At 46.1% G+C, this 19,106-nt stretch overlaps 1 protein-coding gene across 1 annotated transcript; it reads right to left on the bottom strand.

Annotated features, from left to right (window-relative positions):
• Window positions 1-673: 673 nt before the first annotated feature.
• Window positions 674-18,859, bottom strand: mfsd14a2 (major facilitator superfamily domain containing 14A2). Its single transcript, XM_080503404.1, has 12 exons — window positions 18,666-18,859; window positions 14,469-14,564; window positions 12,042-12,104; window positions 10,757-10,884; window positions 10,458-10,572; window positions 10,131-10,349; window positions 8,754-8,867; window positions 7,049-7,120; window positions 6,126-6,238; window positions 4,659-4,756; window positions 4,244-4,401; window positions 674-4,075 (listed from the first exon to the last, which is right to left on the bottom strand). Exons 1-12 carry the CDS (start codon window positions 18,747-18,749, stop codon window positions 3,863-3,865), a joined length of 1,473 nt encoding a protein of 490 aa, XP_080359530.1. The 5' UTR covers window positions 18,750-18,859; the 3' UTR covers window positions 674-3,862.
• Between the last annotated feature and the right edge of the window lie 247 nt (window positions 18,860-19,106).

A 19,106-nucleotide genomic window follows, 5' to 3' on the forward strand; every position in this document is an offset into this window, starting at 1 on the left:
TCAATTTTGGCTGCAACACAAAAGATGGGAAACGTCTTTGATCAAGTCTGTGGTTTTTATTTCAAAAGCAGCAGTCCGACCATCAAAGTGACCCCAAAACATTTAAGTTTCCAGATTCCCCGAGGAGGAAAATCATTATCCTGATAATGTCCATGTTCTCCCTCTACTTCCACACTGGACCTGTTCCTGGATCATTGAAGCAGCCGTCACCAGCAGGGCGGTCAGACTTACCGTTTCTCTCAGGTTTATAAAGTCCACATCATAGTGTAGAAATAAACAGAAAATTGCTGAACTCTGTATAAACAAATCAAGTCTTTTTTTTTTGGATGGTGCCGTTTGAGCCATTTTCCTCTCAACTTCTCTATAAAGGGATTAGTCATTTCCTCACCATTTTCCATGTTTGTATTAGTATTTTGAGCCACATGTTCGTATTTGACTGCTGCCTTCTCGTCTTCAGTCAAACGTACACAAACTGCACACATTCAGGGACTTTGGAGCAATCCCAAGTTGAATTTAATTGAAATCTAGGGATACTGGGCTTTCGGGTGAAAATCCAGGATGAACCTAAAACCCATTCTAACCTCCACAGGTGAGTTAATTAATGTGACCTTCTGGAAACGTCCAACTGTTCAGTGTTTCACTACTTTGTACACGACAGACACACAGAAACAAATCATTGTACAATAAACCTTTAATAAATAGTTTGTCATTAGTTTCCCATATTTACATAATAACCACCATTTACTTACGTTGCCATACTCATTTCTTGGCTAATTTTAGGCACACAGAGAGGGGGGTTCAGGCCACAAACCACACTGTACTAAAAACTGGAGTGGCGAGCAGGTAAGTCTGGAGAAATATAGAATAATAATTGCACCATACAACCGAATAGACCAAGAGGGTGGCCGTCTCTCCTTGAGCGATAACTATTTACACCTGCTGCACACGCGCAGTGGAGTTTTTCTACATTTACAGTCGTCTGCGCGGAGGCCTGTACGGGTGCACGTGGGGCTGGTGCAGAATCTTTCCAATTCACGGAGGATCTGGATTCATGTCGAAAGTGTTGGTCCGATCGATGCGAAATTAAACGACAACGCGGCGAGCTCGCCAACCTCGATGGCCTCCCATTGTAGCCAAGACCCCCTCTGAATTAAAATTCAATAAAACTAAACAGGGTGATGAGGGTGAAGCGTGGTCCACAACTCGACTCAGAAAACATTCAAGTGACTTCTGATCTACTGAGAAATCATGTGTGTGGGAAACAAAAGTCAACAAATGTAACCAACCACGGTGAAATGCTTGTTATTAAATAAAGACCGAGACTGAAAACAGGCAGGTGGACCGTTGATATTTTTACCATCTGGCAACAATGTTGAGTCCTAAAGATGCCTGAAGTTCTTAAAAAGCTAAATATTAAAAAAAAGACAAAAAAACCCCAAAAGCATTAAAAAAAATTTACATCTTCAGCCAAAGAAATTAAGACAAAAGAAAACAAACAAAAGAAAACAAACAGCTGAGTCACGCAAGTATACAACCACACACGTGCGCACAAACAAACACAATACAAAAAAAAATAAGAAACCAAAGAATTTGGCACAAAAATGCGACGCTTCAGTCCAGAGATATCGAGCGGCATGGAAGCTGCCGTGAGCTCCAGTGACCAGACCTCCAGCCCAGAACGAAACAGGATGTGCAGAGCCGCGGTGCAAATACCACCACCTGCTGGCAGGACCATGAACTGCAGCAGTTACGATTCAGTGCCCCACTTTTTCCCCCCAGACTGTTGTTTGCTGCATTCCAGATTACGTGTAATGACGGTGCTGAATTTAATCTTGAAAGTAGTTTACTTCATTTCAGTTTGAATATTACTTTTGTCCATTTATCATGATGCATTTCTGGAAAAGCATTTCAATGATACAAAAAAAAAGAAGAAAAATCTACAAAGACATGTCACATAACATGCAGTCCCTTTCCTTGCCAGTAGGTGGAGCATTTGTTCACCTGTAGTTCCCAAGAGCCACATCAACAGTACGGCGTTTCTAACCTGAACCCGACACCGCCATGTATACACCCTGGACCTGTCAGTTACCTTACTTTTAGAAGACAAGACTCTGATTTGTATCTTTCCCTGAGTCCAGGCAGCTGGAAATGTCCCTCAGCCATTACTCTCGCTGCCTGCAGGGGGCGACATAAGAGAATCAGATTAGATTTTCCTTTCTTCTTGAGGGCGGCATGCTTTGTTGGGTCCAGGACTGACGGAGCTCTTTTCCCTGCCTGGCGAGACCAACGCTCACTTTCCTTGTCTGCAGTCGTTTTCCTCCTGTAGATGGTGCCGTTTCACTTTTTTTTGTTTTTTTTCCTTCACTTTTTTAACTCTCTGCACGTATTATCAAACACGCCCACCAGCTCTGGGTCAAAATGAAACTTTTAAAAGATGCACACACGCACACAAAAAAAAAAAACAAGGCGTTGACCGTCTGTTAGTTGGAGAAAACGTGCTGCGCTTCTTCACAGCGGTGTCCTAAATGTCAGGGGTCACTAATGATTCGCATCCGTCCTACTACATCACGTCTAACCTTTTGAGTTTTCTACGGCAGCAGCACGACTGATATCCCGTTAAATGATATTAATGAGGAGACGCTGCGGCCGCCGACGGCGCAGCTCCGAAAGGGTCTCGAGGCTTTGAAAATAAAAGCGACGGCTCCGCGAGCCCCGACGGCGATAAACCTTCAGGAAACTTAGTAACTGGGAAGGGGCGTGAGTACAAAGGAATAAAAAGAGTGTAACGGCTCCGATGGGAGCAATAGCGCAAGATTACAGAGCCTTCTCAGACCAGGGTCTTCATACAGGTTACGTAATGTCTCTATATAGAATCATCTGAAGTCACGTCAAGGCAACATTTGTTTCTTGAATTAAAAACTTGAGGCGCAACTAAGCCTTCAGTTTGAACGGAGGGAAACTATACAACCCAAACGGTGTTACTGATCTGGAGGATGGCCGGTAAACGTTGAAAAACAGCTTCAGCTAATAAAGTGGTCTCTGGTCTCCCACCTGTCTTGGGGAGAAGTGTGACATTGAAACCAAGCGTGGTCCGAAACAAAGCTTTGATTTTTTTTTTCTTTCTTTTTTCCCCCTGTAATATCGACCGTCCGTCACCGAGGTGGGGCGGCGTCTCTCCCAACGCTGCTTTGCAGAGGCTCCTCCTCCTCCTCCTCCTCTTCCTCACGCGGCCGGCGGGCGCAAACGGCGAGGCAATGCTGCGCTAGCGCTCCACTGTTTGTTACGCAGCCACCGGACAACTGATGATGAAGATTATCCAGAGCCACACAGGGATTCAGTGACATCAGAGACGTAAACCCCACCCCGACTCGTACTCGCAAACCAATATCACAGCCGGGGTGTGGAGGGGAGGGGGGGGGGGGGGGGGGGGGGGTGTGGGGGGTTGGTGGACGTGTGCTCCATTCTTTTACAGCTTTTTGCTAAACCAAAGACTGGAGTCCAGCTCGCTCTCACACAGACACACAGTATAGCACAACCACACACACAGATTCCACTGCAGCCCGAAAACACTCACACACACTCTTCAGAGTCCTCACATGGCCTGTCTCAAAAACAAACAAAAAAAAAAGGGGGGGGGGGGGGGAGGGCTGCTGAAGGAGTGCCCACTTTTGTGCTGTGGACACTAACGCAGACACAAACACCCCCTCGTGGCACTCGAGGAGGCGTGTGCGAGCCCCCCTGTGGTGAAATGTGTGCATCTGTCCGTGACCGCGGGGGCTTCCCTGGGTGGACCGAGGGAGGAGGCGGAGTGGGGGGGGGGGGGCCCCACCCCCCACCCCTACTCCCCACCCGTGAGCTGAGGTTATACGCTGCTGTCCTCCAGCAGCGGCTCCTTGCCCTCGGCCCCGCTGCCCTGGGGGCTGTGGGAGTGGCTCTGCGCCCCGTTGCTGTGCTTCTTGTAGGCCCCGGGCCTCACGCCGGGCCCCGTGTGCTCCGGGATGAACAGCGCCACCAGCAGGGAGAGCAGCACCGAGCAGGCTCCGAAGAGGAAGGGGGGTCCGGGGATGATGGCACTCTGCAGAGGAGGGACCCACACACAGTCGGTCGGTGAAAATCCCACGAGGAAACCAAGGAAACAAGAAAACACGCTCCCTCTCCCAGATGTTAAAAAGCCAAACAGACGATCGTATTGAGAACCCGTCACGTGAACATGACGGCAGACGCTTTCCAATTGAGCGCTCACCTCGTCCGTGGGGTTGACCATGTTGGGTTTGGCACCTTTGCCGGAGCCATCTGTGTCGGACAGCTCCACGTGGAACAAGTAGAAGACGAAGCCGTAGAGCGCCGGGCCCAGGCCGTTGCAGAGACCCCGGATCCCAGTGATCATCCCCTGGACAACACCTGGATGGGACGCGGGACAGAAATTAATTAATACGTCACTTAAGTCTTTGAAACCTGGCACAATTACACTAATATTCTTTTTTTTTTTTTTTTATAAAATCACTTGTGAATGAGGACAAAAATGCTCACAAAATGAATCTTCTTTAAAAAAAACTAAAACAAAATTGTTGGCTGGTTTAATAATAAGGTGTGTGTGTGTGTGTGACATATTGTGACTTGGAAGCAGAAAGGAGGCGGGGGTGGGGTGGGTGTTTCACCTTGCTGGTCAGGGTCTGCATTTCGGGACACGATGGCGCTGATGGCAGGGAAGGTGATGCTGGACATGGCTGCAACGGCTCCAGCGGCCCACATCATCCTGCAAGCAGCAACACAGCAGGTATTGACACAAACAACACTTCACCAGGCCTTACAAACACAGGATTACCGTTGACCTGGTGAAACACACTGGAAGTAAAGCCTCCAGTCCAAAACCGGTCGGCGGGGAGGAGAGGTTGTTTTTCCTCTTGGCAGAGCAGGTGGAGGACTCTGCCTTTAATACACCTCAGGACCAACGTGACCTTTATTTAACTTCATTTCCGATGTATTGACTGCAGCACAGAGCAGCAGAGAGGAGACAAGGGACTGTTTTCTTCCACGATCAATAGATATTAGGGTGGCTCCTGCTCCTGCTGCTCCTCCTCCAGGCCACAACACCCAGACAAACTGAACCTTTACACACACACAGGAAACTGACGACATGTGTTTCTACCATTTATCAGATTCTCGGTTTTAAAGTAAAACACACACAAAACGATGTGTGGTGTGGTTGTTAAACACTCAGGAGGAAACATTAAAAGGTCTTTTATAAAACATTTGCAAGTATGAGACAGTCTGATGCAGAGATGAACTGAGGATTCTCTGTCATTCACTTTACATTTGAACATTAAATAAGGTTTAATGCTCAAGCCAGCCTGCTTGTCAACGTGAGACGAGGGCCGAGTTCTGATTTGACTGGAGCTATGCTTCCCCCTAGTGGTCTAATTTGGCAGTGCAACAACAAGTAACGTCTCATAAAAAGGTTAAATAATGCTCCATCCCTATAAATAATAACCTCAACTCATCATTCAAACATGAATACAAAAACTGTTTAGCACGAACTTATACGAGCCTATATACTAAATTTGGGTGGTGCAAGTTAACAAATATACCTTTCCTGCTTTTCTGTTTATCACCTTGAGACGCCTTACAAGTTGGTTTCACTTTTCTTAGAATCTGAGGCAGAATTTTTAGAATCTAACAATCAGAAACTGGTAACACTTTTCAGTAACTCTTCTTTTCCCTCTCTCTCTCCAACATGAGAGCGCAGCGCCACACGCCGTTACACCAAGATACTACTGAGCGGAAACCCCGCCTCTACAAAATAAAGTTCCCCATTGTGGCCATCAGTTAAGATCATAAGAAAAAGGAGAAAGGAAAAGCGTTTCAGAAGTGTGTTCGAATGGAAAATAAAGTTTGGAGTTCCTTGCTGAACTCTTCACCTCCACCATTCTATTTTGGACAATCAAAGTATTTATGTTGGACTTGTTTATTGAAGTTATTTATTTCTTGTTTTCAAAAAGATCGAGTGCAGTACAACCCTTTATTTTTTACTACTAGATTACGAGACATTTTTATATATTTAACAGGAGTCTTCTTTTTTTATAAATGCTGTTCCAAATTCAAAGACATGATCTGTTGCTACCTACCAGGGCTGAGAGCCGAAGCCGTACCAGGCCAGTTGGAGGATTTGGAAGCCGAGGCCCAGCAGGATCGTGTTCTTGTTCCCAATGGAACGCATCAGGATGCCCAACACCACCGTCTGAGGACACAAGTGGCTGTTAGACTGTTGGTAGATGGGTTTTGATCGGTGGAGGAAATTAATCCCACTTGAGCCTCGCCACAAAAATCTTTTACGAACAAGAGAACAAACTAAACTGAAGATCCAAACTTGCGTTCTGAGACACTGTGGAGATCATTTTTTGACTTCTCCTCCACATTTCAGAGACAATTAATACATTTAACAGAAGGTCACAGGCGGAAAAAATAAAGTCCATTCAGTAATTAAGTTTTCAAAATGATTTCTAGGTATGGCACCATCGTGATAACAAAATTAAACTGATTTCTAAACGTTTGACCTAAAATTGCCTACAGGAATATTTTTATTTCTTTATCAAATGCAGGTCCTGACACCGGCACATAATCATTGAAAAGTCAACTGTACTTAACTTTTATACAGTAATAACATAAAGTAAAACGTTTCACCTGTGATTTAAAACCAAAAAAGTAGGAAAAACTTGTAACATTATGAAATGCTGCACTTCAAAAATCCAAAGAACAGACCAAAAAGGGTCGAATTATATACATTTATGAGTAATAAATAACTTTACCAAGTCTCAGTAAGGGTTAGGTTGTTTTTTTTTTTTTAAACCATTGCCTCAATAAGTCTGATGTATTTGTTGCAGCTTCTCCATAATACCAAGCAGGTGCAGATAAACAGGGCTGCTTGAGTCCAGAAGCAAACTGAGCAGAAAACCCCCCCGAAACCCACAGCGGTAACAAAACAGAAAGAGGGGATTCACAATTACGAGACGACCGATTCAACCGGAAAAGCCGGTTTTCTCTGGTGTACCTGAGCCAGTATGGAGAGGATCCCCACCACGGCGATGAAGGCGGCCACCGTCTCTGAGGAGAAGCCGATGACCTGAGGGGCGACGCATGACGCAGGTCAGGACACGACCCACAACAGACAAGTGAAATAGAATGAGGCTCTGCGACGACACTGTTAGGAAAAACACCTTGTCTTGGTGTATCGGGGTCAGACGCGGTAAAGGGAGGAGCAGGTGTGGCGCGGCTGGGTGGGCTTTTCATTTAACACAATGGACAAATGAAAAAGCCGTTTCTGGCACGAGGGGGCTGCGATGAGTGAAGTTTGAGCCTGTGTGAGTCAGACCTGCTCGACGGGTCCACCTGAGACTGTTTACAGAGATTAGAACTCGTAGTTTGTCAAAAAGGAGGAGATAACGTCTCCTAATGTTGATGTCAAAGCTGAAAACCGCTTCTCGACGCGATGATATTCACGATATTCACACATAATGTGTATTGTCGTTAACCGACGCTCTACAGCGAGGAAGCGTCGGGGATCTGAATGATTACACGTCAGGAAAAGAGGACCGGTCATTTCGTGCTGGTGTTTGCTCAGACTGGTTTCACTCCTGCGGCCAAGGAGGTGGTTTCCCCGACGCACTGAGTCATTCGAAAGAGAAACGCTGGCACGTTGCACAAACGTCACCTGAGGTTAATGACAGCTTGCAAGATGTGATTAAAGTCATTAACCGCATCGGGAGGAGATTGACGCAGAGCACTGGCCAGTTCTCTTACGCAGCAGTGACGTGGCCGTCAGGTACATCGTGGCCCAGAGTCGCTGCGGAGATTTTTCATTTCATAAAAAAAAGGATCAGAGCTGGCAGCCCGTTTCAGTAGCAGGGTCCGGGACAAGGTGGATCCGTTGAAAGCCAAATGGGAATTATGGAGAACACATATTGTGCTATAAATCAACAGCCACGAGGCTCCGGGTCCAAACCAGGGCAGTTCCTTACTTCTTTTGATCTTGGAAATATAGGCCGCGTCAGAAAGATGCCGTATCAGCACTCCAATGGAGTGAGACAGTGCAGGAATGCTAAATTAAAGAATCGTGGACAAAGCAAAAGTGCCTTGTACTTTAGCAGCATTAGAAAACCTGATGAGGCTTTAAATGTTGACCGTTTCCTGAACTCCTTCCTGTTTGTGGAGTCGTCACCTCGCGCCAGTGCATTTTAATTGAAGTGGCAGAGAAAGTTCTCGCCGGGAACGTTACTAAAGATGGTAAACCCACAGTGACAAGCGTCACAAGGGACCAACATATTGTGTGGATACACAAAGGTCACGTTCACCATCAAAAATACTAAGTGAAATTTACTTTTCAACTTCAGTACATCTCAGAAGCTGAGCTTTTATGATTCTCTTACATACTTTTCACAAAAGTAATTGTACTCCTACTTAAAGTCATTAGCAGTGTAACCACCTCTGCTTGTTCATAGACCTGTTCATCTAATCTCAACACAAGGTGAGCAAAGAGTGTTGATTCAGCAGTAGTTGGTTTCCCCCCCCCCCCAGACTTGCAAATCATCCTTTAATTTACTTAACAAATGTCATGAATGAACGAGACAAAAACGAGCCCATGTTGATACGGGGATCAGTGACGCCCTCCAACAATTCAGCGGCCACGTTTCGCCGAGTCGGGTGTCTTCTGTGTCGCTCGTTATGACGGCGGTCAGTGAGTGTGGTGTCAGCGGTACCTGTCTGAGATAGAGGAAGAAGCTGGAGTACTGGCCGGCCTCGGGGAGGTAGGAGAGAAACACTGTGATGCAGATGAGGAGCACCGTGGAGTCCTGGCCCACTTTGCGCAGGGACTGACGGAGAAAAGGAAAGACAAGCCAAACATGAACGACGGCCACGGCGCAAAACACAACTCGTGTTTCTCTTTGGTGACTTTTGGGCTCCGGGAGTCAAGAGGGACACGGGCGCGTTTTATTCTTATATTATCCACCGTCGTCTTGGAAACGGAGACGACCGTTAAGAGGTTGCGTTGAGACGAGGACAGAAACTGGGAGAGGCCGCCCTCAAGGTGTCAAATGACATTTTCAGCCATATTTACAAGGGAAACTTGCTGGTGCTGGAATGGAACCGGCTTCAGCGCCCCGCAACCTCCAGCAGGAAACCAGCGGAGTAGAAGGTCATGTGTTAGGATTCAGTCATGTGTTAACATATTAGCTGAAAAAGCCATTGTATTTAAACACCTTCATGTGTCACCAACACTCCAGCACTTTCACAACCTTCGGTCTACTTTGCAGCGGAAACGTCTGTTACGAGGTTCAGAGGAGCACGAATATGAAAGAGCTACAATTTTTCAAGTTTGGAATCGGAGCAAGAGCTCTTTAAAATCATCTTTATTTCATCTTTAAATCCCTCAACATCTTTAAAACATGCCGAATGCTAAATATGTGTCACTGTACACGTTTCCTTTTATTCAATGTGCTCATCAGGGCCGGTGAATATTAAGACGAAACGGGCACAAAAAGTACAAACTACAAGGTAAATTCCACTCGTTTCAGTGTCAAGTTGCAGTCAGTGTTCTGTCCTTAGGATTGAGTACAATTAACAATTACATTCCGGTTATGAGCCATCTGTTGCTGCAGTGCAACGACCCAAATATAAACATGTGCTTGTCTCTTTGGGAAAGGAGCAATTCTCCTGTAGGTTGTGTGGTTTCCTTTGCTGAGATGTTTTTTTTGTCCCCCCCCCCCCCCCCCCCCAAGATGAGGCTCTATAAAGGCAACTGGTCTTTAATCGCCTGAGAGGAAATTATTTTTCACCGACCATCAATAAACACAAACAGCTTTAATACATGTATGTGTAGAAAACAAAAAAAAAGAAGATATTTTTGCTTTGATGCAGATGCTAATTTAAGTATAAACTGCTCATTTGAATGCAAGAGACACATTCATTTCTTACGATTTACAAAAGATGTAAATAAAAACAAACGAGTACGACTGATTGTGTGACACAGTGAGAAACAATTTGGATCATTATTCTCCTCGACACAGCGATAACATCATTTGGAGACAGCTGGAGTTCACACAGGTCTGAAATGTATCCGCGACGCCGCTACTCACAGCGAAGGGGTCGGCTTGTTCCCAGGAGATTGGCGCCCCCCATGACGCCGGCCTCATCTTCTCTGGCAGCGACTCCGGCACCGCCACCAGGATGAAGCAGATGTCGAGCAGAGCGATGGCGGTCGCCAAGATCACCACCAGCGTGTCGCCGTAGGCCACGGACAGGTAGGCTCCGATGGCCGGGCTGGTGACCAGGCTGGCGGCGAAGGTCGCCGATACCTGGGGAGGGGGGAGGGGTTGTCGGGGTCAAGCAGAGCCGAGGTGAGCCGAGCGGGAATCTGCCGGTGGCTCGGTGCCGACGACGGTTTCATTGGACCACATCCTCACCAAGCCGTACGCCGTGCTCCTCTCGTGCTCCTGCGTTATGTCCGCCACGTAGGCAAAGATCACAGAGAAGGTGACCGCAAAGACGCCGGACATGGAGATGACTGCAAAGTACCACCTGGAAAAGGAAATGGGTTAATCTTGTGAGAAGAGAGGAAGTCAAAACCACATGCCTGTCAAACTATCGGACATAGTTCCAAGTTGAATGCAGCGGCTGAATCACTGCTCTCAGTAGGACACAATCAAGCACAGGTTCCAGTTCAGAACGAGTAAAAACGTCTCGGGCTGTACGGCGCACCCACCATGGGCTGATCTTCATCAGTGGAATGGGTGCACACGTGAAGAAGACCGTTAGCAGCAGGAAGGACTTGCGTCCCCAAACGTCTGACAAGGCCCCGATCAGAGGAGCGCTCAGAAATGACAACAGGCCCTGGAGAAGGAGGAGACAAACGGAATGAGTGTCGTGTTGCATGCGTCAAGATTCTTTTACAAATTGATAACATGCACATTGTTGACTCTAGTGGAGCATTAGAAAAAAATGATTAGGATAGACAAGAGGTACCAGGTGACATGTGATGATACTACTCTGCTGCCAAGCAAGAACTATAAACTGGAGGATTAAAAAAAACGGCATAGTTTTGCTATGTTAGATCTGCGATTTAACATAATTCAACATGATTCCTTGGAGAAGGTAATCGCGTCTTTCTCTGTGCTTCCTGATACGTCCCATCAGAGCGTCTCCAGGAAAGCGTGCGGTCCTGGACCTCGGGTGGGGAACCAATGATCTATCCCACAACATTTCTTCTAGAAGAAGTCATTGACCATGTTGCTGCTCATCAAAGTGCCCAAATAAATGTGAAGCCGCGCTCGACTGCATCCTGCTTGAAATAAATCCTCGAAACCCGAGACGACAAAACAATAAAGGAGCACCTTGAAGCCAGCTGGTGTGTGTGTGTGTGTGTGTGTGTGTGTGAGAGATGGATTCGCTGGACAGGTGATTCCATTTTGTTTTGTTTTGTTTTTAAAGATGAATTTATCTTTCAATTGAATATTACTGAGTAGTTGACACGTCTGAGACGCTCATGTTATAAATGTGTGACACTGCCGAGTACTGAAAGTCTTCTGGGCCACTAATGACAACTGTGGTGTAATACACGAGCTCAACGTTCTAATTTTCTGCTTTCTAATGGCAAGTCTTTGTTTTTTTGTGTCTGGGACTGATAGTTAGGAGCATGACAAGTCCTGTGAGCTGCGGCGGGATAAGGCTGAACCAAACCTCCTGGTCGGAGGGCGAACTTGGAAGCGTTTCGGTGCACACTGAAGTTGCCGCGAGTGGCGGACGGCTTGCAGGCGTGTCAACGTGCAGCTGCACAAGTGCAAAGCAGGGCGTCACGCGGCAAGTGCATACATGCTCAGCAAGTCCTCCGCAGGCAAACAAGAGCAGGGCAGAAGGATGTACGTCGTCAGCTGATGTGGGATCTTATTGTGTGGCCGCACAAATAGAAAACTATCATCGGGTGCAAAAAAAACCCCCAAAAACCCCCAGACTTGATGCTGAAAAACAGTTTGAGAGGACAGGTGTCTTACCTTCACACCGTGAATGAGTCCATTCATCAGGAATGTGTGTTGGGGGAATGTCTGGTGTAATACCTGGAAAGCAGACACAGTCAAATTAGTTATTACAAATTAGTCAAATTAATTATTATAGTTTACTGGAAGCATATTGAATGAAACACCCGATTTCTACTCTTTATCCACATGACTTCACATGAAAAGTCTCAAGAAACTTGACTGCAGTGAAACGATACTGCACATGTTTTGAGTCGGGTTTGTTTTGGCACACAACTACAGATAGTTTCCTTCCTTGAGAAAAAAAACAAACAAAAAAACAGAGCATAAACTGGATAGAGGAAGAAGCAGAGGAATTTATAAACACACATCTACTTTATGGTATCACTTCACTTGATTGTCTGCTTTTCGTCCACGTTTTCAAAAACTGGAGAATGTTCCAAGTAACGCAGATCAAACTTTCCACCTCTTGACAGGATGGAAAAAAAAAAAAAAAAAAAAAAAAAAAAAGAAGTACTGCTCTGAAACATTGTGTTTTTATCGAGTCACTGAGCCCAATAAGAACAGCTTTACGAGACACATCAGTGCTGTTGGATGTGATAAACTGGAATTATAGAATCCCGTTATGCAGAGACATGATTCCAACGCAATAACTGAACTGGGGTTCTGTTCTTTTTATTATCAACTAACCATGTTCTCCACTTCCAACTCTGGCTTTTCAGTACAGCTCATCACCTGGAAAAGTAGCTGCTGTTGGAGATTGCAGAGTTTTTTGTGTGTGTGTGTGTTTAACATTTGACTGTTCGGGGTCAACATACAGCAAAACTGCAATTGAAAGGTTCCACCGTCAACATCATAAAAAAACATGTCAGTTTGTTTAGTTTACAGCTGCTGTACTCTGACAACAAAGATCATTGGAGGAGCGCAGAAGAGAAACAAAGTGACAGCGTGTTCAAACAGTGAGTGTGGAGTCCAACGTCCACGGTGGGGGCCGCGTGGAAACTCTGGTTTAGTTTCAAACACGTCGAGCCCGACGGGTGGATCTGGTTACTGTTCAGAGAGGTGAGCTGACAATCTCCCCACTTCCTCGAGGCGTTGCTCACCACGGCACACGTGCAGACTGTGAATGCTCGGAGCAGGCTGTTGCTGGCGGATACTAATGAAGCAGCCCCCCCCCCTCTCATCTTCAGGCGGCCTCTGATTAGCCCAAAATGCAAATCCGGCCTCTTCCCGGGATGGCAAGGGGGCAACGGAGAGCCGCCGGTAATTAATGCTGGGCGGTCGCGCCCGCGCAGCCGCCTCCTCCTCCTCACAACGCCCGAGTTGCATAAGCTCTTCTGGCTCCCGTCATGTGGCGTGCAGATGTTTACTCAGCATTCGCCGAGATACCAGCTTCTCCCCACAGTAGATACTAGTTGGAGGGGGGGGAGATTGTGCGAAACAGTTGGGACGACTGAAAAGTATTAATAGATGCCTGGTTTCTGGATGAAACGAGGAGGAGCGACGCCCAGGAAACGCTTCCTGTCGCGTGTGTAAATATGAAGCTCTCCAACAATGCAGCCCGAGGCCGAAACACTTCAGCAACGCTGGTTTACACTTTTCTGATGTGCGGAGGGCAACGTGTGGCTTGGCGGGGTCCGGCCAGCATCCGCACCGCGTGTGACGGCGAACCCCTGCCAAAGTGTCGGAGCGCACGTGGAATCCACACACGCCAATATGAGAGAGGCATGAACTGGTGAAGCAAGTGGGCAGAGACAGTCGTCACCGAATCCTGACTTGTGATTGGTTCAAATCCAGTGGCTGTGGCTCGTGTGAAACTCTACTGAAGTTTTCCACCAGTGGCTGTGGAAATTTTTTATTTTTTTTTTTTTAAACCCAAACTGCAAAACTTTATCTTAAAAAGGTAAGAAATATTGCAAATCATTCAGTTCTAAATAATGTATTAATCATTTAGTCATTATTGATACTACAAGTATCGATTCTCATCGATTAGATAAACATAGTCCAAGTATTTGTGATTTCAGTAGCTGTATCACAATTATGAAGGGCATGCAAAATTAAAAAAAACCAACAAACAACCTTTGAGAAATCTCAATTATATAAATTGTGAAAAGCACGGCCACCTTTTAAAACAGGAGTACAATTTCCAGTGCTCATACAGTGGCACAGATGGCCTTTTTTTTGGTACTGTTCAGCTCATTAGTGTCTCGCTAAACATCTGTTGACGCACACAGCCACAAAGGAAACTGCGTCTGGCTGTTCGTGAGCTCAATTGATCAGCGGCTCAATTATTCATAGACACTGATGGTCGGTGATGTGCCACTTGTGAGCGCGAGGCTTTCAAAGGAGAGAGGATAGCAGTGTTGTTAGCCGCTACGTCAGATTACATAACAGCACTTCCACAGTGAGTGAGTGAGTGAGTGAGTGAGTGAGAGTGAGTTTTACCGTGAGCATCGGGGTGGTCAGGAGACCCCACGCGAAAAATTCCAGGAAGATGACCACCACAGCATGGTACACACTGGGCTCGCCAATTCCCTGGGGCTGAAGGCAGAAGCACACAGATAAAAAAGAAAAAGAAAAAAAAAAGGTTGTTAGTTGAGGAATAACAGCAAATTTCAATGTGCACCTGAGCTCCTGTTAACACATTAACAAGAGTCAACCTTAAGCTGGAATCTATTTCAAGCCGGCATTCGAGTAACGATGTAAAGACTCTGCAGGGCCTGATCCTGTGAGGACGACTCCACTGATGGGTGAGAGCACAACACCCGACGGAAAGGAATCTGGGAAACAATGTCTGGCATTTTTCTATGCACACAATTAATGTGGAGAATGCAAACAGAAGACGGAGGCCTAATTCTGAGCTCAAAAGGAAGTCGCTGGTCGGCCCAGCTGTATCCCGCAGACCGTCGCGGTAAAGCACAGAGGAAATTAGTGCAACATACAGAAAACCTTGTTGCACATTTATCACAGTCAGAGTGCTCCGGTGGAAAAAAAAAAAAAAAAAAAAAAGAGAGAGAAGAAGAAGCTTGGTCTGCATTTTCACGGGCCGCATTTCATCGAGCTCACACGACGAGGTTTTCAGTGCATCATCAAAATCTTCAACAGGCCGAGGGTAATTTACAAGCAGGGCTTAGGATTCATTAATCCAGTCACACCTTCTCTACTTAAGACCTCAATGAGGGCAAAACAACGCTGCTGAATTGTATACTTGACATCTGTACTCTCTGCTGTGTTGCTTTACTTGGACTAAAGATACACACAAGTCGCTGGTTAAAGGTCCCTCCAGCGTGACCGGAAATATTAGTAGCTTGTTTCATCCAACTATGCACTCCTCAGCCATCGTAAAATTCTATAGTCGATTCCTGCAGCTTTGAAAAAAAGCACAAAAAAACCCCAATGCTGACCAGAGCAAAAATTGTAAAACCTGCGAAAAGAAAACAGTAACAAAATAGTCCCACCAAAAGACCTAAAGAGGCTTAAACAGTTAACATTGAATAAACTGAAACAGCTAAGAAGCCTAAACAAGTCAAAACCTCCACAAAAAGTAGCATAACTTCCTGTTTGAAGCGTCGCCGCTGCAAGACTTCCAACAGGAAGCTCTGAGACGAAGTGTCCCCTGAGCTGAGTGTCATCGGCAGGTTGGACAGAGAGACTGGACGAATCACATATAGAAATAAAAGTGGATGTCCTTGTGCCACATCCCACACCGATGACGGCTCCATTGTGAACAGAGCCCTGCGGAACCAGATGATGAACGCCGGGAACGTTTGATCGGGGTGTCGCACCAGACCATTGGAAACCCTTTACATCACCGTGCTCCACGACCCAACCACGCCACCAGGCACAGGCACCCTCATCATCACATGGATGAGATTTGTGGACGGTACAGTGACAAGCCCAGGCTACCTGAACAACATTCATCCAGTCATTGTGCTCCTGCGTGAACAACACAGGCCTGATTTCATCTCCACGCATGAGCCTGAATACCTGGCGCTGGGATGCTAAACTGGAGAGTACAGTTCAGCATGAAGTACCTCGAACAAAAAAGATCAGGCGAGGTTTAAACGGTTTAAGCTCTTATCCTGCCCAATCTGAGAAGATCTTACAGCTGATCACAGCGGCAACGTCACGAGATCTGCTCCCACTTCACTTCCATGACGTTACAGTCGGGCCCAGAGATGCACAACTTGAAAGTACTGCACGGAGCAATGTTGTATCGTGTACTGCATTTAATATCCAACACAATATCATAGTATATATGAGTTTTGACTCATTTCCTTTCTTTCAATTAGTCAGCTGCTAAACAAAACAAGTCACCATCTTAAAACAAAATTTAAAAACCTCTAAGCAAAATCAGTCAGTTATACGTTTCTCCTCCATACTCAAAAATCCCTACATGACTCGTGTACATGAGAATCACTTTCATTCCAAGTCATAGTAAGAGTATCCTCACATTACCTGCCACTTAAAAAACAAGATGAACAACGTGCTTCGTTTTGCAGCTTCTATAAAACTGAAACACAAACAGGTCCTGCATTTAAGAAATGTGCATCGTCACACATTAGTGATCATGTCGATCTATGACTGTTATTGCTGGAGGTGGAGAGTAAAACCTTAATAGCCGAGCGATCAGAAGAGCAATGGTAAAGCAATAGGAAGAATCCGAGAGATTGCTTGGAGCAAAGCCACATGGTTGCGTCACTGGAGGAGATGTTTACAACTAACACTCAACAGCCATTTACCATTCTTCTCATTAAGATTACAACTGGGCCTTCGTATGAACTTCCCGTGTGTTTGGCGTTATTGCCCAACTGATTACATAACCAGCACTGATGCCTCACTGCATTTATAACAATCCCACTATACTCAGTCTCTGCCAAGAGTCTGATTTGGAACAATCGCGGCTCTCGCTGTATAATGAATCAAAAACAACGAGAATCCCTGACATAGTGAAGTGTGTGTGTGAGAGCTGACAACTTAGGAAGTGGCTAGTTAAAGATGATTTTATCATACCATTTTAAAAAAATTTAATAAAAGGCGCCACAAAAAACAAAGCCCGAGTAACAAAAGTACACGAGGGCCCTGGTTAATTTCAAGATGAAACAAGCTGGAGTGACCCTGCTGCTGGTTGAAGCTCCCCTGATGCATCCAGCAGCCCTCTTCTCCTTCCTTGCTGTTAGTGTGTATTCTATTTCATGTTTAGAATAATGGAGTCCCTTCCTGGCTGTGGTTTCTCCCTCTCTGCAGGTATCTACTGTCTCTGTTGGTGCGGTTAATGACCCCATCGCACTGCCCAGTGTTTCCTATTCACCGCCTCTAAAGAGTTCCTTCCTGTTAAAACAGTGATGCCAGATACGTTCTCATATGTTAAATCATTGCGAGTGGTTCACTTGATTTTATTGTAACTTTTCTGTCCAGTGATTCCAAGTAAAACTTACTCAAGTGTTAAAACAACGCTGATTAATAGGGAAACATGGGGACGAATAGATAAAAGCACGTCGTTCCAAAATAAAGAGAGTACCTTACTGGGATGTAAAATGTAAAAGGGCTGTAGTACTTCCGGAAATTAATGAAACACTTGGGAGAAATTTCACGCGTCACAATCCGAGCTGCAGCTAAACAGACACAAATACAGTTGGATCACACTGCAAACACGATCTGACCAGCCACCACGTTTTAGCCCCCTTTACAGAAGTGTAACGAAACCGCATGCAAACAACCCGAAATGCATTTTTAAGGTTCAGTCCTGAATGCCTGTGCAATCCAACCATTGCTGCAGTTGTAGGTTTGCTAGTTATGTCAATGGCGTGATCAAAATATTACATTTCCAGTCAAAACTACCCAATAAGTAAACTCATGTCTGATCACTTCGAGCAACACTGATGCAGATGTGAGGACAGGATATTATGGGGGGGTTACATTTAATTGTATTTGATGAAGGTTAGCGTTTCGTTGCCTGATTTCCAGGAAATTGAAACAACAGCTCCCAGGAGCTCCACTCAATGTTTTTATCCGTCTGGAAGTGCCGAGCTTGTTCGCAACCAAAACCACCGCCTCAATATAAACACTGTAGACATGAATAGGTACGAGGTGTGTAACACATAACCAAAGCCTCTCTTCTTGTTGTCGCTCAGATGAACACAAAGTACCTGCGAACTTGAAGGTATCGTCTGTTCGTTCCGTGAGTGGTAAAAAAAAAATAAAAAAAAACAAGCCCAATTAAACACATGAGCTAGGAGGCTAAACTGGACGACTTACTGCCACACGCGGTTTTACACGAGACGTGGACACACGTCTGCTCGGACTTGTTTTGAACAGTGGAGGGGGAAACGTTCCGGCTGAAGTGTGTTAACTTCGCGAGCAGAGTCGACGTGAGCCGGCCAGCGTTACCTGAGCTGACGTGTAAACGACCACTAGGCCGACGCTAGTCCGCGGCTAGCCGCGTTAGCCACTTAGCTCCGCGGCCGCAGCCAGCGTTAACGGTCAAATGTCTTAGCCGTCCATACCCGCCAGCCGGCCGGGGGGACGCCGCCGCTCCCGCACAGCCGTGTTTTCGTCACCCGCCGGAAAATTGTACTCACCAAAGACCCGGGAGACCGAGAACGAGTTCAGACAACGTAGGGAAATAAATATTTAACTCACACTTCCTCCATCTTTTATTATAATTTTCTTTGCAAGAAGAATGCTGCGGTTCAGCCGCTTTTTCTTCTTTTTCTCCCCCGTCATTGTTAACTTATGTCCATTCTTGATGTCAAAGGGTCATCGTTGCGCCGATCCGAGGTGAATTAATGTCGTAATCTGGATGGTGAGACCATGACACTCCAGCCCCGAGCAGCTAGCGGAGAGCGCTAACTCAACGATGATTTCTCATCCCCACCTCACTTCTTCTCCTCTTCCGGGACCGGGATTTGTCCCGCCCCCTGAGTGCAATGCCACCCAGCGATTGGTTGTTCCGCCAGCACGCGAACTCACAACGCGCATTTGATTCGCTGCGTGAGACTCGATCGGCGAAAATCACATAGCGGGTTAACAGAAAGGAAACGCCTTATAAGGAGCGTGGTTGTGTTTATAAAGAAAGTGTAC

This window comes from Blennius ocellaris, assembly GCF_963422515.1.
Source record: "Blennius ocellaris genome assembly, chromosome: 10".
NCBI classification, from domain to species: Eukaryota; Metazoa; Chordata; class Actinopteri; order Blenniiformes; family Blenniidae; genus Blennius; species Blennius ocellaris.

Excerpts from the sequence above, each read along its gene's own strand:
- mfsd14a2 (XM_080503404.1), bottom strand. The coding sequence starts at position 18,749 with ATGACGGGGGAGAAAAAGAAGAAAAAGCGGCTGAACCGCAGCATTCTT. Across the intron at positions 14,565-18,665 it reads TAATAAAAGATGGAGGAAGT|CCCCAGGGAATTGGCGAGCC; the intron begins GTGAGTTAAATA and ends TTCTGCCTTCAG. Across the intron at positions 4,402-4,658 it reads TGCAGACCCTGACCAGCAAG|GTGTTGTCCAGGGGATGATC; the intron begins GTGAAACACCCA and ends CGTCCCATCCAG.